The sequence below is a fragment of the Nothobranchius furzeri genome, chromosome 1, assembly GCF_043380555.1.
Source record: "Nothobranchius furzeri strain GRZ-AD chromosome 1, NfurGRZ-RIMD1, whole genome shotgun sequence".
Taxonomy (NCBI): Eukaryota; Metazoa; Chordata; class Actinopteri; order Cyprinodontiformes; family Nothobranchiidae; genus Nothobranchius; species Nothobranchius furzeri.
The window spans coordinates 30794009-30820402 of record NC_091741.1 but is presented as its reverse complement, the minus strand read 5'-3'; the positions used below and the strand labels follow the sequence as shown (position 1 = coordinate 30820402).

General features: G+C 42.8%; 1 protein-coding gene across 2 annotated transcripts in view; it reads right to left on the bottom strand.

The window, feature by feature from the left end:
- The window catches only part of LOC129160806 (oocyte zinc finger protein XlCOF6-like), a 60671-nt gene extending 37950 nt beyond the window's left edge, over nucleotides 1-22721 (bottom strand). Inside the window, exons 1-6 of one of the 2 annotated variants that reach the window (XM_070552076.1) lie at nucleotides 22149-22721; nucleotides 14831-14937; nucleotides 11413-14255; nucleotides 11093-11253; nucleotides 10769-11013; nucleotides 10067-10697 (exon numbers count right to left, since the gene is read on the bottom strand). Coding sequence is in view for 1 of the 2 variants with exons in the window: in XM_070552062.1 (XP_070408163.1) it covers nucleotides 10067-10147; nucleotides 14158-14167 (91 nt within the window). In the remaining variant the exon portion in view is untranslated. The remainder of the gene's footprint in view (nucleotides 1-10066; nucleotides 10698-10768; nucleotides 11014-11092; nucleotides 11254-11412; nucleotides 14256-14830; nucleotides 14938-22148) is intronic. The other variant, XM_070552062.1, reaches the window with a different exon arrangement.
- Nucleotides 22722-26394: the final 3673 nt, after the last annotated feature.

Here is a 26394-nt window from a genome sequence, read left to right as displayed (position 1 = left end):
CACCAAGCTACTGCCTGGCCCTGCCCCTGGTGGGTGGGCACTCTGTCAAACTGGGTGGGTCTGTGCCCACCAAGGCCCACCCATAGCTCCGCCCCTGTCGAAGACTGAGGACTAATGCTGCAGACACCAATGCTAGTAGCATGGATGTTAATAACTGTAAAGACATACCGGTTTTTCTCCTTGAAGCATAAACATGTATTCACCTTTCCATCTTTCTTGAAACGCCCTTCCTTCTGCATCAATATTTCTCCTCTTGGACATTTTGGGATAATTTGTGGATATTTATTTTCACTTGTCGCACACAGATGTGGATACACTGCAACCTAGCGGCAGAATACTGTCACTGCACTGTGTAGCAATTAATACATATTTATTATGACCAATAAGATGTGATGATTCCATATAAATATGAGATATCAATCTGATTGATCTTTGAATGTTTAATCAGAAGATTCTAGGGCTCTTTGCTTTTTTAGGGTTAGTTACTTTACTTATTCAGGGACCATAAACACACTTCGTATTAATTCAGTCAGGTATATAGTTTATAAAATTAATTTAATTATTTTTCCTAAACTAATAATTTATACATAACAAGATATGAATAATGAGATGTGATGTGGTGGATGGGAGGTATTGTGATGGAAGCTAGATGTTGTAGCAACCGTTCTTTGCATCTGAGAGAAATTGTGAAATCTGGGTGTAAAAGAATTTGTTGTTTGGTTCTAACTAGTGTTGTTTATTTATAAAAAGCATCAGACGCAATCTGTCGTGCCAAGTCTACGCACCCTTGGTGTGGAGGTTCTCGTTCGATCCGGGGGGTCGATGGTCACTGCCGGTGGAGTGAACCACTGATATCAGGAACCCGTAGATAGTTCCGATAGGACCCGTCCAGTCTGAGATCCCTCAATCACCATTCATTGTGGAAAATGTAGTTTATAGTCAACATATGCTTTGAAGTGGCAGAGAATTATTTTAAGACACCTGAAGCTCTCAGGGCCACATAAAATGATGTGGTGGGCCACATCTGGTCCACGGGCCTCGAGTCTGACACATGTGCTCTACAGTAATGAATGATGAGTTAGCATGAATGTTCATTCCTCTAATGAATTTTTCAGATCTTATTTACACCAGATTAGTCTATTTGTGTAATTTAATAATGATTTATTTATCAGTATACTCTCTAGGGATGTAGGAAAACATCAATATGGCAATATATTGTGATATTTTTTCCAGCGATATTATATCGATATTCAAAAGCAGTGTATCAAAAAATCGATATCGCAATATATCATGATATATTTTCCTCCAATATTATATCTGTATTCAAAAGTCGTGTATCTAATTTTTGGAAGAATTTGCATGCAAACACTTGAGTATTTTATTTTACTAGTTGGCAGCAGTGTTATGGAGCACAATATTCAGTGTAACTTGTACCAAGTTTTGTAACTTGGAACATGTTTCATGACACGTAACTTTGGATTCGTAACTTGTAACTTTAGTTTTCTAACTTGTAATTCTCAATTTGTACTTGTATTTCTTGTTTTGTAACAGGAAATTTTCATTTTGTACATGTATTTTTATTTTGTAAAGTCAAACTTTTATTTTGTACATTTACTACTCATTTTGTAACATCAAACATTCATTCAGAAACATGAAACTTTCGTTTAGTAACTAGCAGACTTCCAAATTGAAAAAATCAAGGGAGAAGTTTGAAATCAAAACTCTCAAAACACACATTTCATTTTACAGGTACACACCTCAAATCCACAGTGTTACGGATCTTTTTGTCTCAATTCTAGCGTCAGTGGGAGGAACTTGGGTGGAACCAACGAGAGCACGAGTCTTGGCTACCAATCACGTTTCTCGAATTCCTGTCCAATCATTTGAGAGGAGGGCAGGGTGAGAGTTACAACACTCCAATAGACTCCTATGGAAACAATGGAATGCGGGAGTCAAGTGGTTCATGGAGCTTCGAATAGGTCCAAACAGCCCCGCTGCTGCATTGACCGTAGTTCATTTTCGGTGTCTCGGAGGGATTTTCTCCAGTAAGTTGATGAAATGTCATCATTTTGTTGCATTGTGAAGCGTTAGCTAACCGCTTCGTACCAAAATAAGCCAACGATGATATTTTATGTTGCCAGTTTTAGCTAGATAACCTTTAATGAGCTAATTGTGTGCAGCTTGTTGGTTGTGAGCAGGAGGACGAACTGTAGACGGGTTTATTTCAGTTTGTTTGATTCTACGTTTTAGAAATCTTCCCCACAGTTTGAAATAGGTTATAAACTTTTTACATTATTAGTTTTATTTGGGATTTTTTGTACAATACGTTGCTGGTTGCTGTATCAACACGAACATGCATCAGAAATGGAAGCACAAATGGAGAGACCAATAATAAAGAAAATGTGATTGTGAAGACAAGTAACACAGACTGCAACGAACTGCTGAAGCTTGAGACAAACAGGATTACGAACGTAAGAAGATATGTTGTTCTATTTTGTGGACTCAAGTAATAAGAATAGAATTACAATATTTCAAGAACAGTAGTCGAACAATAACTTTTAAAAATGAGACATTTTCCATAAAACTGCTCATTTCCACTTGCTTTATAATATTAGCATTTGCAATTTTGTAATTAAGGAATGACAAGAAATAAGAATTAATAACACAACTATCAATAAATAAATGTCAAAGAGTTACTAAAACAAAATTCTTATGTAACCATTAAAGGTTAAACTGTGTCATGTGTCCATCTTCATGTTTTCATAGTGGCTGAGCGGAGAGCTGACCAGGAACAACGGCGGTGGCAAATCCCAGTTGGGTCTGTGATGGAGTGATGCACGCCTGGAGTGATTGCCATCTCATCCACAGTAAGCACACACTCTCTTTCCATCTCTGTCAAATTTTTAACCTTCAAACTGAGCATGTCACACACCTCTCCTAACACACCTGGTTCCAGTTTAAAGGGCTGCATTTGTCTGTGCAGGTTCTAACATCAGGCAGAGGGACACTCATGTCCTGAAGAAACCTGCAGCCTTTTGAATCCACTGAAAAACAGAGTTGTACGGCCTCTTTGATTGTCTTTTTACTCCCTTAGGTTTTCCAGCTGGGTTCCCTGGTTGCATGGCCTGTTCCTTTCTCCTCCTGGCCCTGACGCCGGCTCCTCATGGCTTCCTGGGATGTCCCTCTCTCCTGATACCATCTCATGTCCCCCCTCACTTTCCCTTATCTCATTTGCCTCACTGCTGCTGCTGCTTTCCTCATTCTCTAAAATTATAATGGCACTGTTAGAATAAAGAATCATTTTTAAATAAAATAAATACAAATGTCTAATATTTCTAAAGATTCATACCACAGTTTACTTGAGTACAACGTGTGGTCACTGGTCAGTGGATCAACATGCAGTGGTTCTGCTGTACTTCTCACTGTGGGGTCCATCCTCCTCCTTGGTTCAGGGCGATAAACAAACACAGCATCAGCCCTGAGTCTCACCTTGCCTTGCCTAAGCTTAGTAAACTGTCCCTCCTCAAAATGTGCATGTGGAGTGGTGTATAAGTTTATTTCCTGCCACATTTAACAGTTTAATTGCAGCCTTGTGCAGTTGAGAGCAAAACATTTGAGAGTGCACATTAAAATCTCTGCACACAACATTTTGTTATTGTGATCTCTGGTCATGGTGAGGTTGCTCCTGCTGACTCGAGCCAACCATTTTCTTCTTCTCTCTGCATCTTTGGGTAAGCCATAATTGTGATTCGTCTCTCAGACCGATAGCTATATGCAGCACAGCCAACCATGGTAAGATAATCAACCTATAAAGATAGTATTAAAATACTATTTTTGTACATATAGAAATATTGAACTGAACCAAAAATATAGAGATGTAAAATTACATTTCAAAATTTTAACGAATCCTAAAATTAGTCATTTCAAATTTTAACCCACGGACACATTTTATTTTAATAATAATCAAAATAAAGTAATACAAAGGAGTTTCATTAGGTCTTGAGTACATTGCTCATAATTAATGATACAGCTTATTTGTGCATATGTAATGATTAAACATAATGTTGGTAAAATGCTTTATTAAAAATGCTATTATACACGTTGTACAAGTTTGGTGTACATTTTTTCACAAATAACACTTTTTTATCTACTGTGTTTGACCATACAGTTTTATTGAAATTCTCTTTGTAATTAGTTGCTATAGAAGCCAAATAAACTGGGTTATAGATGCATGTACTGTCTTCACATAAAAATATAAAAGTAATGATTGTAAAATGTATTTTGGTCTTAGGTGAAGGGTGAGACAAAGAACGGTTCGAAGGATCTTTCATGGCGGTTAAAACGAAGAGTCGGAGTACCCGGCCCGGAAGGTTAACGGGGTCCCACCCTGGAGCCAGGCCTGGGGTTGGGGCCCGTGAGCGAGCGCCTGGTGGCCGGGCTTTCGCCCAGGGGGCCCGGCCGGGCCCAGCCCGAACCGGATACATGGGCTCGTCCAACTGTGGACCCACCACCCGCAGGAGGAACATGAAGGGTCCGGTGCAATGCGAATCGGGTGGCAGACCAAGGCGGGAGCCTTGGCGGTCCAATCCCCGGACAAGAAAACTAGTTTTTGGGACATGGAACGTCACCTCGCTGGCGGGGAAGGAGACGGAACTTGTGGCAGAGGTTGAGCGGTACCGGCTAGATATAGTCGGACTCACCTCGACACATAGCATTGGCTCTGGAACCCGAGACCTGGAGAGGGGTTGGACACTCTACTTTGCTGGAGTTGCTCCCGGTGAGAGGCGGAGGGCTGGGGTTGGCTTTTTGTTAGCCCCGAGACTCTCTGCCTGTGTGTTGGGTTTTACCCCGGGGGACAAGAGGGTAGCTTCCTTGCGCCTTCGGGTCGGGGAACGGGTCCTGACTGTTGTTTGTGCTTATGGGCCAAATATCAGTTCAAAGTACCCACCCTTTTTGGAGTCCCTGGGACGAGTGCTAGATAGTGCTCCATCAGGGGACTCCATTGTCCTGCTGGGGGACTTCAATGCTCACGTGGGCAATGACAGCTTGACCTGGAGGGGTGTGATTGGGAGGAAGGGCCCACCTAATCTGAACTCGAGCGGTGTTTTGTTATTGGACTTCTGTGCAAGCCGCAGTTTGGCCATAACGAACAACATGTTCGAACATAAGGATGCCCACCGGTACACTTGGTGCCAGGGCAGCCTAGGTCACAGGTCGATGATAGATTTTGTAGTCGTATCATCTGACCTGCGGCCGTATGTTTTGGACACCCGAGTGAAGAGAGGGGCGGAGCTGTCAACTGATCACCACCTGGTGGTGAGTTGGATCAGATGGCAAGGGAACATGCCGCGTAGACCTGGCAGACCCAAACGCATAGTGAGGGTCTGCTGGGAACGCCTGGCAGAAGAACCTGTCAAGACGGTCTTCAACTCCCACCTCCGGCAGAGCTTTGACCACGTCCCGAGAGCAGTGGGGGACATTGAATCCGAGTGGGCCTTGTTCCACTCTGCGATTGTCGAGGCGGCTGTTGCTAGCTGTGGTCGTAAGGTGGCCGGTGCCAGTCGTGGTGGCAACCCCCGTACCCGCTGGTGGACACCAGAGGTTCGGGGAGCCGTCAGGCTGAAGAAGGAGGCCTACAGGGCGTGGCTGGTCTGTGGGTCTCCGGAGGCAGCAGACAGGTACCGGATAGCCAAGCGGAGTGCAGCAGTGGCAGTTGCCGAGGCAAAATCTCGGGCGTGGGAGGAGTTTGGTGAGGCCATGGAGAAAGACTATCGATCGGCTCCAAAGAGGTTCTGGCAAACTGTCCGGCGCCTCAGGAGAGGAAGGCAGCAACTCGCTCGCACTGTTTACAGTGGGGATGGGGAACTGCTGACGTCAACTGAGGCTATAGTCGGACGGTGGAAGGAATACTTTGAGGAGCTCCTCAATCCCACCAATGCGCATTCCGAGGAGGAACCAGAGCTGGGAGGCCTGGGGATGGACTGTCCAATCTCGGGGGCAGAAGTTGCTGAGGTAGTCAAACAACTACACAGCGGCGGAGCCCCGGGGGCGGATGAGGTTCGTCCTGGGTATCTCAAGGCTATGGATGTTGTAGGGCTGTCATGGTTGACACGTCTCTACAACATTGCGTGGTCATCGGGGGCAGTTCCTAGGGAGTGGCAGACCGGGGTGGTGGTCCCCATCTTTAAGAAGGGTGACCTGAGGGTGTGTTCCAACTATAGGGGGATCACACTCCTCAGCCTCCCTGGAAAGGTCTACTCCAAGGTACTGGAGAGGAGGGTCCGATCGATAGTTGAATCTCAGATAGAGGAGGAGCAATGTGGTTTTCGTCCTGGCCGTGGAACTGTGGACCAGCTCTATACCCTTGCAAGGGTGATGGAGGGGGCATGGGAGTTTGCCCAACCAATCCACATGTGCTTTGTGGATTTGGAGAAGGCTTATGACCGTGTCCCCAGGGGCACCCTGTGGGGGACGCTCCAGGAGTATGGGGTGGGTGGCTGTCTGTTAAGGGCCATTCAGTCCCTTTACCAGAGGAGCGTGAGTTTGGTCCGCATAGCCGGTAGTAAGTCGGACCTGTTCCCAGTGAGGGTTGGACTCCGCCAGGGCTGCCCTTTGTCACCGGTTCTGTTCATCACTTTTATGGACAGAATTTCTAGACGCAGCCGTGGTGTGGAGTGTGTCGAGTTTGGTGGCAGGAGAATCTCGTCTCTGCTTTTTGCGGATGATGTGGTCCTCCTAGTTTCATCCAGCTCTGACCTTCAGCTCTTGCTGGGTAGGTTCGCGGCCGAATGTGAAGCGGCTGGGATGAGGATCAGCACCTCCAAATCTGAGACCATGGTTCTCGACTGGAAAAGGGTGGCTTGCCACCTCCGGGTCGGGGGGAGAGGTCCTACCTCAAGTGGAGGAGTTTAAGTATCTCGGGGTCTTGTTCACGAGTGAGGGTAGGAGGGATCGGGAGATCGACAGGCGGATTGGTTCGGCGTCTGCAGTGATGCGGACGCTGAGCCGATCTGTCGTGGGGAAGAGGGAGCTGAGCCAGAAAGCCAGGCTCTCGATCTACCGGTCGATCTACGTCCCAATCCTCACCTATGGTCATGAGCTTTGGGTAATGACTGAAAGAACGAGATCGCGGATACAAGCGGCCGAAATGAGTTTCCTCCGTAGGGTGCCCGGGCTCAGCCTTAGAGATAGGGTGAGGAGCTCGGACATTCGGGAGGGATTCGGAGTAGAACCGCTGCTCCTCCGGATCGAAAGGAGCCAGTTGAGGTGGTTTGGGCATCTGGTCAGGATGCCTCCTGGACGCCTCCCCGGGGAGGTGTTTCGGGCATGTCCTGCCGGCAGAAGGCCCCCGGGTCGACCCAGGACACGTTGGAGAGGTTACATCTCCAATCTGGTCCAGGAACGCCTTGGGGTCCTGCCGGAGGAGCTGGTGGACAAGGCCGGGGAGAGGACGGCCTGGAGCTCCCTAGTTGGGATGCTGCCCCCGCGACCCGGACCCGGATAAGCGGAGGAAGACGAACGAAGATGAAGACGAAGACGAAAATGTATTTTACTGAACATAATAGATCATCATTCAAAGCATAAACAGCTACATATTTTCTTCAAGGTAAGCTGGAGCAGAATTCTAGCTTTCAATAAACACTTTAAAATGGATATTACAACTCGAGTTTAGGGCTTCTTGTAGGACTTAAAGTTATTAAATTAGAGCAGTGTGTTGCATTACTGCATCAAATTTATTGCTATAATACATTATAGTAATGTATGTGGTCTAATAGTGTTCTACAGTGTGTTAGGACCAAGCCCCCACAATGCGGCTCTAAAATTGGTCCCAACCCGGAAGTAAGAGAAATTGCAGTACCACCCTCAACCACTAGGGGCTGCTGTCAGAAGCGAGCAAATCCTCATTGACTCCCATGTTAAAAATACCAATTTCACAGCAAAAATAAACATGTTTACAGCCTGGTACCAAAACATGTTTGTTGTTTAAATGATCTAGTTTACACTCATGACAACTCTGAGGGGGGTGAATTTTTTTCCTCACTCTTCTGTTTAAGTGTATTAAAAGCCTAAAATTCTGTATAATTAATGAGCATCAGACCCACGTGACCGCAGAGCTAGCTCCGGGGAAAGGCCTCAGTAGAGCCTCGGTCTGGCCTGGAAACTGTTCCGGCATTTTGAGTCTCTGTTTGTGTGTATTCTTGTTTGGATATTATTTGTGCAATTGTTGGACAAAATGACTTGCTGTGGCATTAATTACACTAATAGAGCATCCAAGGAGTCTCCACTTCATTTATTTCGGTAAGTAAAATTATATTTATGTATTTTAGGTCACTGCCGAGCTGAGCTTAGATGTTAACATGTACTGTTTAACCATGAAATTTAAATGTAATAGGGTAAAACCCAGTGCATTTAACATAATGCTGCACTTTAGAAAATGGGTTGAAATATAACATGTTGGTGGAGCTGGGTTCCCACTATCGGCTTGTGGAGCTCTCGGGAGACCGATGTTTTCCACCTGGAATGCCGGCTGTTTCTCCCCCCAGCCCGGTCCATCTCTGTCTGGTCGCGACTTCTGTTAGCTGCGCGGGCTGACGGCTGGTTCTCCCAGCAGCTCGGCGCATCTGTCTGATCGCAACTTCTGTGTGCTGCGGCGGGCTGACGGCTTGTGGAGCTCTGGGATGGAAACCTTTCCACCCGGTTCTCCCCAGCGGCAGCTCTGCGCAGCGGCGCTTGTCTGCTGTGCGGCTGCTGGCTTGTGGAGGTCTCCGAGACCTCTGTGTTCCACCCGGTTTTACCCAGCGGTCAGCCCGGCGTGTCTCTGACTCAGAAGCTCTGGTGTTGTGCACAGTTAACTCCGGTTGTAGCTAGGTTGTTACCTCCTTTAGCTTAGCTCGCTACTCCGCATTGGCTTCACGAAGAAGCAGCGGGAACTACTCTGTTGTTGCTTGTGATCACAAGCAGCAAGGAGGAGGAGGCAGGGCAGGGCAGGGTGGTTACAGCTAGGGATGAGCCGGATACTCATTTCAGACGAGTATCCGGTACGGATAAAGTATTTTTGACGAATACGAGCATGAAACGAGTAAAACTCGTAAATATCTGTAATCGTGCTGAAGGAAAATTATCATTGGGTAACTGACTGCCTTCACGCTCTGTGATTGGCCAGTCATGTAGAGCGCCCGCCCCTCCCTACACACAAAACTCTGCAGCCGGGACCTCAGTCCGTCCGGCCCATCCACGCACACACACAGTAACGGATCTCTCTCTGCTTGCTTCACTGTTGCTGACGTTTCTTCAGTGCCCCCTAGGTTTTCTTCAGCTCGCCTCTTTTTCGCTTGAATATTTTAAAGTTACTTTTTTTGTAACGTACGTGGTGCATTTGACAAGACAGAGCTGAAAACGGCTCGTGCATGCGTTGGTCATTGCCTGCGCTCCGGTCTTTTTTTTTTTTTTTTTTTTTAATTTTAACTCTCTCCCTCTCTCTCACACACACACCTCAATCAACATTGTTTTGTTTAACTCTATGTGGGAAAAATGCCAACAACATTAGGAACATTATTTAATTAGGAAAAAATCAGTTTAATCAAATTAAAATAAAATGGTTCTAGTATTTCATATTTCCTAGTTCCTACTGCATGAGGTCAGATGTATGAATTCATGCACTTGAATAATAATGTTCTGATTTTACTGAAAAACTTGTTCTGTAATAGTTCCTTTACTATTGTGATCAAAATTATTTAATCTCAATTCTGAGGCTGAATGCCAAATCCACCCTGGAAAGTGTGTCACTGAGAGTTTAAAACAGAAATTAGTTTTGCGCAAATATTGGCGTATTCACCTTTAATACTAGTTATTAAGATGCAGCAGTTGGTGGATTGGTGCTGATCAAAGTGGAGTGCATCAAATAAAACAATATTAACATAAAGGTAAGGTTTCCTAGGGGAAACACTGTTTTTACTTAGATAGCCCAAGTCAAATTAATGAATTAGGTTTTACGGGAAACTAACCAACGCCAGCAGCTTGGTTCCACATTTTCTGCACAAGGAAGAGGAAGTTATTGTTTACTCACCTGTTGTATTGCAGTAACTGTGATCACAAAGAAACGCGGGAGCCCACTGGTGACTGGGGAACTTGGGGTGTCTATCACTAACTGGAACAAACACATGTAGAAATGCTAGGTGTCAGCAAATTGGTGGAGCAACACACACACACACACACACACACACACACACACACACACACACACACACACACACACACACACACACACAGCTATACTTGTAGGGACCCGTCATTGACTTGCATTCATTGCAGTGTCTGAAATATGCCTAACCCATACCCTAACCATTGATGGTGTAGCGTGATGATTTGTCCTGTTTTTGACAAAATTAATGTAAGATAATAAAAAAATGGCAAAAATTGGTGAAAACTCTTAGAACTGTAAGACAGAAATATCTGAGACAAAACCTAAAGCATAACTCTGTGTTGCATTTGTAAAAATACCATAAATGTTAAACTCCTGCACAACAACAAAAACTTATGTCTACCTCCAGCATTTTACATACATTTTAAAATGATTAGTCCTTATTTCCCCAAAAAATATCTTTATTTACAAAAAAAAAAAAGGAAAGACAAAAATAAAGAAGGTTTTGGGTTTTCTCTTGCCTCCCCCAACACCTATGTCTTTGGCAAAGTTTTACCTGTAAATAAAAAATAAACTCAATTAGCAATGGACTATTGTGTGGAAGATGTATGGCAGATAATGTTTTACCATCACCGCGAGTCCGTAGGTGTTGTAGAAGTTCCTCTGTTGATGGCGCAGGAACTCCGGACAGCAAACCATAACGCCTTGGATCCTCAGGCCTTAGCTTGTAGCGTCGAGGAAGACCTTTCTTGCTTGTCAAACGTTGGTTGACGATCATGGTTTGGATCTCTGGGATGTAGGAGTAGTCTTTTGCCACCTTCTCGGAATACAGTCTCCAGCATCTAGATTTTTTGTTGAATATTTTATGGTATCTGAAATGACACATGCCATAACTTGTAGTATCCAACAAATTAGCTGAAAAGGTGTTTTAAATTAAACAAAAGGAATTACCTTATGTTTATGTAAGGTGTGTAGTCCTCATCACCGCTGTCATCAGTACCGCTGTCCATCTCGATGGTTTCGTCCTCCTCTGAAGACGAATCAACTTCTGGTTCTCTGTTTGGTGACCATTGTTTTTGTGAAGCGCCTCAAGAATTTCACCTTGAGAGGTGCTATATAAAATATAGTTTTACTTTATTATTTCTATACATTTTTTATAGTCATTCATTATCCCATTTCCAGAATTTCTTCAAAATAATCCACCACTAACTTAAAACAAACTGAGGCAAAATTATAATATTCCTAGTAGAGGTTTTTAGGCAGCTATTTACCTTTCAGATGATTCTCCATGAATGCTAGACAGAGCTGGCACTGGTGTTGGAGAAATACACAGTTGGCGTTTCAATGGTGTTGATGCTGATGCTTCATATTTGGACTGATGACTGTAAAAACAAAGCCCATATTAAAATAAAAAGTAGTGATCACAGGCTAAACAAGTAAAAGAAACACAATATTATGTTATATAGCCATCTCTTAGTTTACACATCTATGTTAGTGTAAGATATAATGAAATGAAGGTCAGAGAAACTACTAAATAATTGACTGTAGCATGAAGAGCATGCAAATCACATTTTATTTTTACATTTTCCTGCTAAGACAAATCTGATTGTAATTGATAAAGTATCTCCTCAGCCAACTGAGGTCAACATGAGCTGCTAATCACTCATTTTAATATGATTTGCTTTTTCAAAACAGGGAAACCTAATAAAATACTTGAATTTGGAACTCGATTATTGCTATGACTGCAGCAGGCTAAATAGTGTGATATCAGGCTAACTGACAGCCAGTGTGACCGTGTTTGGATAGGTTTGTGGTCAGATACGTCTTTTTCCAACAACTAATGTTTCTCCCCAGCCTTCACAGATTTCTGCACGAGCTGATTATCATTCCTTTTATTCTAATATGGAGTAATCACGTAGGTAAGACCACAAACTCAGACGGTAATCTGTACACGTGGCCCACCCAGGTTAGCACAATATGTCTTTCAGTGCTAATGGAAACGTAAGGTTTTGGATACGTTCCTGATCAATCACACCTAATTCTAACTGCTGAATCATCTCCTCAGACTTCTACAAGTGCTACATGAGCTGCTGATTACTCATTTTAATCAAACACGCAGCTCAGGAAAGTGTAAACATCTAATACAGCGTTCAAGATGCTAACTGAACCCCGCTAACGGGGAAGTTATAAACAAGAGCTTAAAACAATATACTGATGTGGCCTGTAGTTAAACGCCACACTAATCATTAGCTCCCATATAAACAAAAAACTAGAATCCCCTTTCGTTACTCAAACTTCTTCCAAATATAGCATAAATAGTTCAACGACTAACATCGATTCATGTCGACTTAGCATTCAAGCTAATGCTACATTAGCCAATAGGACACCAAGCATACAAAGCTTGTTTGCTCTATTACTTGTTTCAGTGAAAGAAAGATTGTAAGTAAATTTATCTGAAAAACAATAAATAACTTACCTGTCCAAAAGATACTTTTGCCAACTCTTCATCAGTTTTCATGCCGCGTAGATCACGAAAATCATCATGTAAAACAATCTGCAATTTAAATTCGACTCGACTGTCTTAAACGTCTTACAGCCACTTTTGAAGAAGGGCTTTTAAACTTTTTTAATGTTTTTTGAGATGTGGAAGGCAGTCGAGAAATCGGTAATTTGGGGTTTTGTCGCTCCAGAGCTGTCCTCTAAGCCGAGTGAGGCGCGTGACACTGTTTTGCACGCTGAGATCTAATGCTCGTTCTCGATGACTGACAGGTACCCCTGGTGGAAACGCAGCGCTATTGGTCAATGCGTTAGGCTTGCAGAAATATTGGCTGAGCTCTACAGGGCAGGGGAGGGACTTAGGAGAAAATTTAAATATTAAAGATTATTTACTTTTTTAATAAAACTGGGTCAGATGGTCAAAATTAAACATTTTTAAAGTTATTTCACATTTAAAACTTACGTACCCTGCCTTTAAGGGAGATAACCTCCAAGTGATTGAGAAAGGGGTGGTGCCTGAGGTCTTCACCTCCCAATTTAAACTTGTAAGCTGTTGATTTTTCCAAATTGATCAACAAAAGTTAATAAAAAGAGTTGACACTTCCTCTAAGGTCAGTTCTAGAGAACTGTCCAGTTCGGCCGACTGGGTCAGTAAAGCATAAGGAACCATCCTTCAAGGTCAAACCTTCTTTGCAAAACTGCAAAGCTGCATTAGATGCAAAACTTTACCTGACCGCCAGCATTCACCCTGAGGGTATCCCAGACCAGCGGTTCTATATTCGAGGTGGAACTACGTGGTTCAAATACCACAGAAGTCAACTCCATCAGCAGTCTGTCCGTACAGACTTCTCTAGCCCCTGGGTCGCCGGGAACAAACTGATCTGTTGCTGGTCTTGGTTCAGTTTGCTATGCGGCTTCATTTCCATGCTCCGCTAGGCTCAGCGCTTCGACGTGGGGCTCATTGTGTTCACTACCAAGAATAGAATACTTTTACACAGTGCTCATTCTTGACTGCTTCATCTTTGAGTAAATGTATTGGTTCATGTGACAAGCTCACTTCTTCTATGGTTTTCTAATAAACATGTTTTGATAGTGGTGCTGTTGCACCATCTAGTGGCACAAAAACGTATTACACCCAGTTAACTGGGTAAAACTATTTTATCCAATTATGACAATAATGACAATTACCTGTTAACCGGTTAACTATGTACATCCCTATTTTAAAGACATCAATAACACACAGGACGACTGATGAATGTGCATAGTAAATAGGGCAATGGTTGCAGAAGAGTAACCAGAAGGTTGCAGGTTCGAGCACCGCTCAGTCTGTTGCAGTTGTGTCCATGGGCAAGACTTCACCCACTTTTCCTGATGGTTGTGGGGTGGGGGGTAGAACACTAGAAGGCTCCATTCAATTACAGGTCATTATTTTAGACTTGATCTCATAGATGACTTAGTTATAATTAATCTCCTGTGGTCCACCATACAGAGACAATAGTATTCATTCATTCATTCATTACCTGTGTCCATGTTGTCCAGAACAAACGATGAATCAGTCCCAGCTGATGGATGATCCTGAAGTGGTAGCAGGTTTTCTTTAGTCGTGTTTAGCTAACAGCTGCAATAGAAACAAAGCAGGAGAGCTGACTAAGATGCTGCTTCAGAAGAACGCAGGAGATTAAAGATCCAACGCGTTGGTTCTGATCAGCTGAGGACAGATCCAGTCTGGAAAACAGGACCTTTGGTCGCCAGAGTTCACGGAGTAGAGCTGACCACTTTTTCCTCCAGAGTCACACAGTGTTTGCCTTACATAGGCTCAGCTGCAGTAAGGCTGAAATTGCAGCACCATGACTACACGCCTCACCCCCCCGAAGCACAAGAGCAAAGCTGTCTGACCTGGAGACGGCATTCTACTTTTTTCAGACTCAAAACCATGGTCTTGCATTAAGAAGTTATTTTCATCTAGGGATGTCCCGATACAACTTTTTCACTTCCGATACAATACCGATATTGCAGCCTTCACCGATATCGATACGATATCAGAACAAATCATACATACTTCTAACAATTTTGTATTGTGGAATGTTAAGGCTGCCACAATTAGTCGACACGTCACGACGACGATGACAAATAAAATAGTCGGCGATTAATTTAACAGTCGATGCGTCATTTACTCTATTGTGTTTTTTTTACTTTGCCTGCTGCAGCACGTTGGCGGTTTCTTCCTGCCTCTCTGCTCAGCTGCCGCTTGCTTTAGCTCCGAGGCGCATGCGGGGTAGTAGTCATCCAGATTAGCCTCACTAGAGAAAGAAAACATGGTGAGTCTGCAACGTAGCTCAAAAGTCTGGGAACATTATAAAAGGTGAAGGAAAGGCACGTAGACTACAAAGTCTGCAAAGTGAAACTCTCCTTTCATGGGAGCACAACGGCGATGTATGAGCACCTTAAGAGGAAGCACATCACGGCGGTGAACAATGAGTTGCCATGGCAACTTTACCTCTTGCTAACATCAACAGAACACGTATTCATAGATGTAGCAACACTCGTAGCGGTATTACCTTTAGGACACGTTTGTATGTCACATATTTTTGCTGTAATTACAAACGCTAACGATTAATTTCATCCCGCTACGTTACAGTGTTAATAAAAGTGCTCCTCTTCAATGGATGAGTTTGTTACGTGCACACCTCAGCAAGCTAACGTCTTGACCGAGGCCATATCTTTTTTAATATCTTTTATCTTTATGATAAAGTAGACCCTCAGAGCTGTCAATGACCCCCTGACTGCTGATGCGTGGACCAGCATGGTGTGTTCTGCCATTTCATGATTTAAGATTGGAAAATGAAGCTCTTCAACCTTGCCACCATGCCTTGTGTGAACACAAGTCATTTTTGAGTACTGTTTATTTTTTTTGGTTGTAGGTGCCTACCTCCATCTGACCATAGCAAACAGGTAACAAAGTTAATTAAAAGTTGTTTGATAAGCTATCATCATCTCATCATTATTAGAAGCCACAGAGCTGATCACACTTCAAACTAGAAGCTAAGGATGGGTATATTAGAGCATCCTGGTGCAATAAGCTATACTTTTATGAATGACACGATTAGTCGATTAATCGTCAACAAAACTGGCGATTAGTCGACTATTAAAATAGTTGTTTGAGGCAGCCCTAGTGGAATGTATGAAAGGCTTGACCAAGTGATATGACTCAACTGGAGAACAAACGCCAGCAACAGTATGAAAAAAAGACAATTTTTTAACCATTGGTTGCATAAATGTCAACCTTAAACATAATGTATGTAATGAGTAACATAATGTAACATAATGAGAAAAAAATAATAAAAATAAATGAAAATACTCTGAAAATATTTTAAGTAAATAAATAAATATAAGTAATAAAAAATAAACAAAATATATCTTTTCAAAGTACTAAATACTAATTCAAGGTCATTTCAGTTATGTTTTACTGTCAGCAAACGGTAGGAACTGCTGAGGGCAGGGACAATATTGTCCATTTACCAACTGCTACAAGTTGAGTGTCCCAAGATTCAATTTCACACACAGCAAATCCTCATGCTGTGTTTTGTGATGCTGCTTCAAATGTGCGATGAGGTTGGACATATAAAACATTCCTGGTGCTGTTCCACCACGGGAAGCTTGTGCTTGGCAAGTGTTGTACTGAGCCACACTGTCTTTTATGGACTAACAAAAAAATACTGCCACACGGCTGACATTGCTCCCTGCTACTTTGCCTCGCACACACTGTTCTGATCACGTAGGAATTGCATGCTGGATCTGGGAGCTGCTGGATAGAATTGCTGGAATGAAATTTAAAGCAGAATATACTGCTTATATCTGAGATTTTTCATGCAGTACGATATAATCCATTACAGTGTTTTTCAGCCGATATCGAACTACTTCCAATATTTATGACGGAACTGGGCATCCCTATTTTCATCCCAGCTGCTTCACACTCGGCTGCAAATTGCTCCAGCAAAAGCTGGACATCACGGCCCGATGAAGCCTTAAATCTGGTTTATTATTCATTTGGGTAGGAATGAGCCATATGGCCCAAAATCTATATCACATCATTTTCTTTTCTTCTATTTATTTTTGTCAATATGATTTTTAAAAGAAATTAATGTCAGCAGAACATATACTTCTAAAAATTATGGAAGAAAATTTAAAACTCAAAACTTATTTAAAAACATAAATTGGTCAAGTACATTTTATGTTGTGTTATGGTTCATTCTCCAAACAACAAAACACAAAAATCCTCATAAAACGAATAAAAATGGAGATATTTAAAGAAAACCGAAGTTACCATACATAAAATGTCAGTAATCAGAACACTTGACCACGGAGAAAACATAACAGAAGAAGGGGAATGCAGACAAGATAAGAGTTGGTCTCTCTCCGAGAATAATTATGAATTTAACAACGATTACTGCCTGATGACATTTTCCCACATCTGCAAAGCTCACTGGAAGGACACAAACCGAGGACAATACTTTCCTGATATAGGGTTTATTACTCAAGTAAGGGTAAAAAAGTATCTGATTAGAAGGCTACTTCAGTACTGAGTATCATCTGATCTAATATTTTTAAAACGATGACATCAAACAGACATAAAATGAGAAGTTATGGGCAAATATTGGTATTTTAAAGACTAAAGGGGAAAATGTAAACAAATAAACAACATAATTACAAAATAACACATTTTAGGCAAAATTTAGACACAAACTGAGGACAATATTTTCCTGACATACAGGGTTTATTTAGTTGTCTGAAAATGTATCATGTTTAAAAAAATACCGCGATAATACCGAAAACCGTGGTAATTTTGGTCACAATAACCGTGAGGTTACATTTTCACACCGTGACAACCCTAGTTCTGGTCAACACCTTTCAGAGCTGATCACACCAGCTGTCTGTCGCTCCTACTCTGAAGCCGGCAGAGACTCTTCTCTCACACTGCACAAGCGCACAGCGGCAAAAATATAAACCAACACATCTGCAGAACTTTCACTCCGTGATGTAAATTCAGCATCCTGCAGCAAAAATACGGCAAGAAGGAAGCTCATTTTAACGTGTCAACACGTTGGATTTACCACGAGTTTTGAAGAACAAACTCGGTGGTGTGAGGTGAGTTTGTCTTACTACAGAAATAAAAACACACACGGAGCATCAACAGCCAAAGGCAGCCACTCACCCACACTCGTGTCTGTGTGAGCATGACTGTCAGGAGGCTGAGCAAATAACCTGTAAAATAATTTAAGTCATCATGTTAGATCAGCCTTTCTCTGTGGTGGCCCACACTGGATTCTGGCCACTGTTTACGTTTATTTATTTGGCAGACGCTTTTATCCAAATCGGCATGCAATTGTTAACCTATAGGGCATGTTGTGATCTGTGGGGAAACCGAAGTACCCGGAGAGAACATGCAACTCCATGCTATTTTGAAGAAAACAGAACAGAAAACATATTTTCAGCTATTTTTCACCTTTTTTGATTAAGTACATACCTCCACATTAGGGCCTGGCCGATATTATTGGCCGACATAGGGGTCATTTAGCCTGGCAAGCCAGACTAATTAAATGTATTATTTAGTCTGGCCATGCTCCATAGACGGCTCTGGGTTGTGGGGCGGGATCTACCGTTGTCTTTCAAAGGATCTCTGCGTTCCACTGGACAATGAATGTGACATCCTCTTGTTTCACTCTGTTGCATCATCCCACCCACCAGGCATATAGAGAGCCCTGATTGGCCCACAAAGCGGATAAAGCTCTGTGATTTGTTCACTAAGCAGATAGAGCACTATGATTGGCCCACCATTATGGACCAATCACAGCTCTTTATGTGTTTGAAACCCCTCTAGAGAGCTGTGATTGGCTAGCCAGAGTCCTGGTAGGAGCTGCAGCGGTTCCAATGGAGCGTGCCTAGACCAAACTTTGCAAAGCAAGAATTTGGTCTAGTTCACTCGGCTAGGGGTCATTAACACTATCGGCTATCAGCCAAAAAGATGGCCGATATGGCAGATATTGCGCTACCTATCCAGCAGATGGCGCCAGCTTTATGAACTCATGTTGTGTGGCTCCACTCCTCGGGGGGGGTGGAGCCACCATCACAGCACACATGCAGCGGAGCAGCAGGAGCAATTCAGTCAAGCAGAGACGACGGTGATGAGGAAGTAAGAGGTAAGTCTTCAGTTCTAAGCATATTTGTTGCGTCAGTGGTAAGTTGAACGGTAAAATAAGCAATGACAAAAGTATGTTTCCCCTCAACATGCTTCCTAAGTTCATTGTGTGCCTCGTGGCCTCGTATTGAAAAGTTAACCTGAAAAAAATAAAAAATAAAAAACTGCCGCAGCATTACGCTCTATGCTGAGCTTGCACTGCTTCCACTTTAGTCATGCAGGGCAGTAAGTAAGTAACAATGGCCTTTTTCTGGTAGACATTCTGGATTATTCTGAGACTATTTCATCCGTTCTTCTTCAGCAGTCTTTTCAAACTCACGCGGTTCACCCGCGGCTCGCGAAAAAAATAGAGCAGATGCCTAAACGACCGCTGCATGGCGCGGGCTGGAGCGCCGGCGCGCAGCGCTTCGGCGGCCCATGTGGCCTACAGAATAGGATAACAAGGGCGCCGAATGAAGGCGGTCCCCGTTTTGCAGCGCTTCGGCGGCCGGTGTGTCCCTTACACGACCGTTGTTACAGCTGAGGACAGGGGAGGAGGAGATGGCAACAAAGCAATGAAGCACTGTGCAGGGAGTCCCTCCTGAGTAGGGGCGGTAATACGACGAGAAAATAAACATTCCTCTCTACAATAGAATAAATCTATTGTATTTTTTCGGCCTTATATCTTATATAAGGCTTATACATTGCCACATACTAGTCAACGTATTTAACGTATCTTAGTTTTTATTTTCCTAATACTGTCGGCTTTGGAAAGGATCAAAACACAAAAGTGTAAAACTCAAAAGTACTTTAATGCCAAAAATCAGGTGACAGAAATAAAAACAGGTAGCTAGGACGCTGAAACCAGCAGAGTATGACTGAAACTGAACCGTATACACTGAGGAGTGAGAGATGACAGAGGACTAGTTATGAGGAGGAGCTGTGAGTGGGAGCAGAGTAGCAGGGGAACATGGGAGGAACTATACATGAAAATAATTTAAAAGAAGAAGGAAAAGATAGGTAAAAAGTGGTTTTCGTTGACATTACTGCTTAAAAACCATAACTGCCTTGTTAAGTAAAACACCTGTTGCTTCATTAAATGCAAGTGTTATCCTGTGCCAGTCCTCCCATCTCAACAGGGAGGATAACGGCCTTCCTCAGACCACGCTGTTCTGTGTTATCGGGTTACACTCCCATGACTAGGGTTGTCACGATACTAACATTTCAAACTCGATTCGATACTTGGAAAAATACTCGATACTCGATTTCGATACTATTTAGAAACACCAATTTATTGAACAAGTTTATTCAAAAAATAACATTCCTCAATTTATATTGCAAAAATTAAATGTTAAGAATTAAGTGTATTAAGTGCTTAAACCTTTCAAGTATCAGCATTTTTTAAAACGTGCATACAAAATCTGGTGAAAGTTAACACTTTAAATCATGAATTGTCTCACTATATATACACTATTTGCAGAGTGATGTTTTGCTGCTTAAACTCTGTTTAAGGTGCATTTTTGTCATAAGATGTAATGCCATATGTTTTGTTCTGTACTTTTGAACAACTCTGTTGGTCAATAAAGGGAGAAAACAAATTTCTCCACAGTAGGACAAAGGTACATCTACCGGTAATCTTAATAAAAACAGATTGGCGCACGGCAGTGACGTCATTAAAAGCGCCGGTTAGATTAGCCGCAGCTAGTCTGTTCACGCCTAGAAATCCCAGACCCGCTCCAAACGAACAGGGGAATCACGTTAATGATTCCTAACAAAACCTTTCGACATGAAGATGTTTTGGTGCAGATAATGTCTTATTTCGAGGCTGCACCATGGATGCCCGTCCGAACCCGTTATATGGATATACACTGATGGCGATTCGCCAATGGATCTAAATACCCCGGGGAATCCAAGTAGCACCAAAGTTGTCAGCGTGAGTAAACAAACGTACGGCATGCTAGAAATTAAGTCCGGGTTGCAATAAACAGGAGTTTTCCTTTAAGCACATAAGTGTGAATATACAACTACGTGTCGGACTTGGTATGCTAATTAAGTTGGGCTGTGAAGCGCCTCCCAAGTTCGCTGTTTATGTTTTTGTTTATTTATTTGGCAGACAACACTTGGATCGGAGACAACTCGCGTGGGAAATTGCAATGTAGCCATGCGGCGTCTTCTTCTGTTTGTCTGGGAGGCGGAGGCTGCTTTACGGCATCTGGCTGTCGTGCGTGTCGGTGTACTTGAAGAAGGCTGTGTATAATAGTCCATAATATCGATACCACAGGGATGGAATATCTAAGTTAGATACCACTTTTAGCATCGATTTATATCTAGGTATCGATTTTTTTGACAACACTAGAAGAGAAACAGGAGAGCAGCGAAGTTTTAAACGTAATCTTGTTCATAAAACAGTGGTAGAAAACTAAAAAGGTTAAAGCGGTTGTTGAATATTTGCTTTTTAAATGACACTTTAGGCAGAAATTAGCCAGAATCAGCCAGAACGAGCTTGTATGGCGGGTCCCGTACTAATTTCCATTTGTGTGTGTGTGGGCAGCAAATTAAGCTTGTCATTTGTTTTAGGGACAACAAAGAAAAGAAGCATCTTTATTAAAGTCAAAGTTTAAGTCCCATAGTCATCATCTCATACTGGTGAAATTCATCTCTGCATTTGACCCACCCCCATGAAGGGGGGCGGTGAGCTGTAGCGGTGGCTGTGCTCGGGAACTATTTGGTGGTTTAACCCCCAATCCAACCCCTTAAAGCTGAATGTACAACAGGGAGGCATTGGGTCCCATTTTTAGCATACCTGCTAACTCGGAGGGTGTGAAAAAGGTGACAACTACAATGCTCTGATGAGTTTGTTGTGATTAAATGTTTAGAAAGAGATGCAGCTGCAGGTAAATGTAGCTTTGTCTCATGTATTTGCTTGAATACTTTAATAAACCACTGCTAAGAGCAAAGTGCTGATCTGACTCTTTAATGCAGCAGACATGTTACAATATTATCAAATTATCACATCACGTGTTTCTCCTCCAGCGTTCTTAAATCTCCTGGTGCCCAGATCCATTTACTGGGGTTTGTTTTAAACGAGTAAGGCTGTAGCATACTGGTGGCCATTTCTTACCAGAAATAGTGTTCGTGTTAGTAATATTACTGGAGGTGTTTACTCCGCACTCCAACTCCAAAACAAATATGCGACCAGCCTCGGGAGGAATCTATAAAGGTAAATCTGCTAAATTCCTTGACAGAAAATTGTTATTTAGTGACGACTTTGTTCAATGTGACGAACTTTGAGCTCAAAAACGCTGCGAGAAGTTAAAACAAAGTATTCATACTCACTGTGAGTGCCGCTCTATGGTCTGCAGCGTGCTGTCTCCGACTGCGATTGGTCAAATGATGACACGTGACTAACACACTAGAACAAAGATTGTTTGTTAAAGAGAAGAGTCCCCTCTCCTGTCTCTGATTTCCGTAAGACGTAAACCCATCGTTGACGAACTCATTTCCTTATCAGTAACGGAAAGATAAAAGAAGACGGGAATTAATTAGATCACTGGTGTATAGAAGGTTCAGAATTTAATATGTTACATCTGTCGCTTTTATTTTGGTGGGGATTCAGGAAGTTACATGCTTATAATTTGAATAGCCTTTCACAGAGAGCTCACTTCCAGCGCTAGATTCTCCCCTTCTTTTTCTTTTTATTTACATCGGTGGTTGTGAGATGTTACAGCATTGTGGTAGGCTAATGCCAGAAATTTGTTGTCAATGCTGTTAATGATTAGCCTCAACCAAAGATACCATAGCATACCACCTTTATTTAAATAGCACTTTAAAACACAGCCATACGGCTGACTAAAGTGCTGAACAGTCACACAATAATAGAGATAAAAAACATAAAACAGTACTATAAAATACAACCAACAATAAAAAAGGCAAGCCAATAAAAAAGTACCAATAAAAACCATACAATGGATGATAAAATAAGAGTAGTAAAAGCCAAACTAACAGCTAACTGTTAAAAGCAAGGGTAAAATGGTGTGTCTTTGATCTAGACTTAAAATCTGCCAGTGTGGATGCCAGTCGAACTGTGACTGGAAGTTCGTTCCACAGTTTAGGACCGGCAACAGAGAAAGCTCTTTGTCCACATGATTTGTAACACGCTTTCGGGACCTCGAGGAGCAACAGGGTGGAGGACATGGGAGTATAAATTGAAAGAAGGTCAGATAAGTAGACGGGGGCAAGACCATGGAGGGATTTGAAAACAAAAAGTAGCATTTTATATTGGACCCTGAAAGTGATGGGCAACCAATGAAGGGATTTGAGAACTGGTGTTATACAGGGAGTGCAGAATTATTAGGCAAATGAGTATTTTGTCCACATCATCCTCTTCATGCATGTTGTCTTACTCCAAGCTGTATAGGCTCGAAAGCCTACTACCATTTAAGCATATTAGGTGATGTGCATCTCTGTAATGAGAAGGGGTGTGGTCTAATGACATCAACACCCTATATCAGGTGTGCATAATTATTAGGCAACTTCCTTTCCATTGGCAAAACGGGTCAAAAGAAGTACTTGACAGGCTCAGAAAGGTAAAAAATAGTGAGATATCTTGCAGAGGGATGCAGCAGTCTTAAAATTGCAAAGCTTCTGAAGCGTGATCATAGGCGTCATTTTAACCGGGGACGCCGGGGACATGTCCCCGGCAAAATTTGTGATTGGCAGCTGTGTCCCCCCCACTTTCAAAAAAGCCTGCTGATGATGATTTTTGTTTTACCATCTCAGGTCTCATGGGGGGATTCAACACCCACACTTTTCCAGCTGTTTTGCTCACCTCCACACCAGTCTGGTTTCTTTACGTCGCACTCACTCTGTTTGCCTCATCTCCTTCTTCACCTCCCGCTTCTGACAGCCGATGTCGGGTTTCCAGGAGAGCAGGAGAGGGAGGGACGGAATAGCTCGACTGAATTCATAATTTTACATCTTGACATTAGCTGTACAAAGTCTAAGTTTGATAAAGTGAAGAACAACAATTTGCAGAGGTTTATAACAGGCGCGGCACCAGGTTTTCATTTTTGGGTGGGCCACGGTAATTCTGGACGGACCTTAATAAGCAGTGACTTAAGTGAAGCAGGCAGGTCGCGCCAGAAAATTTCGTTTAAAAAGACGTCATAAACGTGTTCCCCCGTCATTTTTATTTATAAAATATGAAGTAAAAACTCACAATTTAATTTTCATTCATTTGTCATTAATATGTAGTCTACACCCGTGCGTGAGGTGGACCATCTTCCAGTAAAAGCAAAGCATCCAGCCCACCTCTCCAAATGCGTAAAATGTGCATCAGCCGCTAGTTAGGCGCGTCGCGCGCACCGTCAGCTACGTCAGCCCAGACAAGAGCAGAGCAACTAGAGAAAGAATAGAGGATAATTGTGTCTGGATGTGGATGGAGATTACATTTTACAGCAGCCTGATCATCATTTAAATACGTAAACCATCACCTGTCTTCTAGTCCATGCTATCAGCATTATTTTAATTGGTGTGTGTGTGTGTGTGTGTGTGTGTGTGTGTGTGTGTGTGTGTGTGTGTGTGTGTGTGTGTGTTTTCCACTTCAAACTAACCAACCAGACCAGCGTGTCCAGTAACATATTAATGTTACACTTCATGTAGGCTAGGAACGTTTCACCTGCCGTGGCCCGACCGCTTCTGCTCCACATAAACTTTGTGCGTGATCAAATGTCTCTACAGGTGCTTTATGAGCTGAAGAGGCTATTCTGCCTCAGACTGGATGCGTCATGCGTCTCCATATTAGAGATGGGAACAAGCGCTGTTCAGCCAAAGTTTCATAATTTCATAAAAAGAACATTTTTCCAAGTGACACATCCCTCAGAGAGACCGGGTTTCCAGAACGCTTCAGTGGGAGGAAATCTTATCGCATCACCGTGGTTCTGCACTGCGCTGCAAACCCCTCTACAGATCTTCAGCCCACTGTCCACCGTGGGCGCTCCGAGCCGCGCTGAACACAGTGTCCAGTATAAAGCTCTGATGTTCTGATGGGAATCAAGTTACCTCTGCGATGTGCGTATTAAAATGTCAGCTCATCCATGCGCATAGTGTGCGTCGGGGTAATTCTTTCAAACCAAGCAACATCCTTGAGTTTATCTGTCAAAATAAACAGTCAAATGGAAATATCTGTAAGCTGCTGTTTAATTGTTTTGCCTTCTTGTGAAGATTGTTGCAAAGAGAAACAACTAAACTTGATTAACCCCAGAGCCACACGCACTAAGCTGTACTTCGTGACTGTAAATGAGGGGAAACGATTTAATCGGATCCTTTTCTCTTCAACATGGTTTAATGTAAAGTTTCATTCAGTACAAACTTTAGTTACACCAATCTAACGAAACAGAGCCTGGATTTGTATTCTGAACAGTTTAAACATGTTTGAAACGGAGACATGCGTGGCACGTCTAAAATTCGCACCTGCTCCGCTGTTATGGAAATTAAACTAACAAGATGAATAACATGAACTTATTTTAGGCACAGACAACATCTCCCACACTTTTGAAAAGCTTGCAACGCGCCTGGTCGCTCGTGTACGTCAAAGTTATCTTTCATAAGACGATAATCAATAAAACGATTTATATAAAGTGGATCCAGAAGTTGTAGCCCGTCTCTGCTACAATATTTAGGTATTTTTCACCCTGTTGGTGGTTTTACTGAGCAGTTGCCCCTTTTGTCATACGTTTCTTTTTAAAACGCTGCGAGCACAAGCGTGACGCGTCAACCCGGTCTCACAGTAGACCGGGTTGGACCTGTTCAGGTTTACGCAGACAATCTTTACATTTAGAATTAGCATACAGATGTAAAATTTATGCAGTAAAATATAAATCATTTTATTTAAATATCCATTCATTATTTTACAAGCACAGAGAGCCGCATCAGTTGGATGGAAGAGCCGCATGCGGCTCAAGAGCCGCAGGGTGCCGACCCCTGTGCTAGCCTACTTTATTGTCCCCAGCAATTTTTAAACCCCACTCAAGTGTATGGTTATTGTCCCCAGCAATTCTGAAAAAAACTGACGCCCTTGAGCGTGATCATCGAACAATCAAGCGTTTCATTCAAAATAGTCAACAGGGTCACAAGAAGCGTGCGGAAAAACCAAGACGCAAAATAACTGCCCATGAACTGAGAAAAGTCAAGCGTGCAGCTGCCAAGATGCCACTTGCCACCAGTTTGGCCATATTTCAGAGCTGCAACATCACTGGAGTGCCCAAAAGCACAAGGTGTGCAATACTCAGAGACATGGCCAAGGTAAGAAAGGCTGAAAGACGACCACCACTGAACAAGACACACGAGCTGAAACGTCAAGACTGGGCCAAGAAATATCTCAAGACTGATTTTTCTAAGGTTTTTATGGACTGATGAAATGAGAGTGAGTCTTGATGGACCAGATGGATGGGCCCGTGGCTGGATTGGTAAAGAGCAGAGAGCTCCAGTCCGACTCAGACTCCAGCAAGATGGAGGTGGAGTACTGGTTTGGGCTGGTATCATCAAAGATGAGCTTGTGGGGCCTTTTCGGGTTGAGGATGGA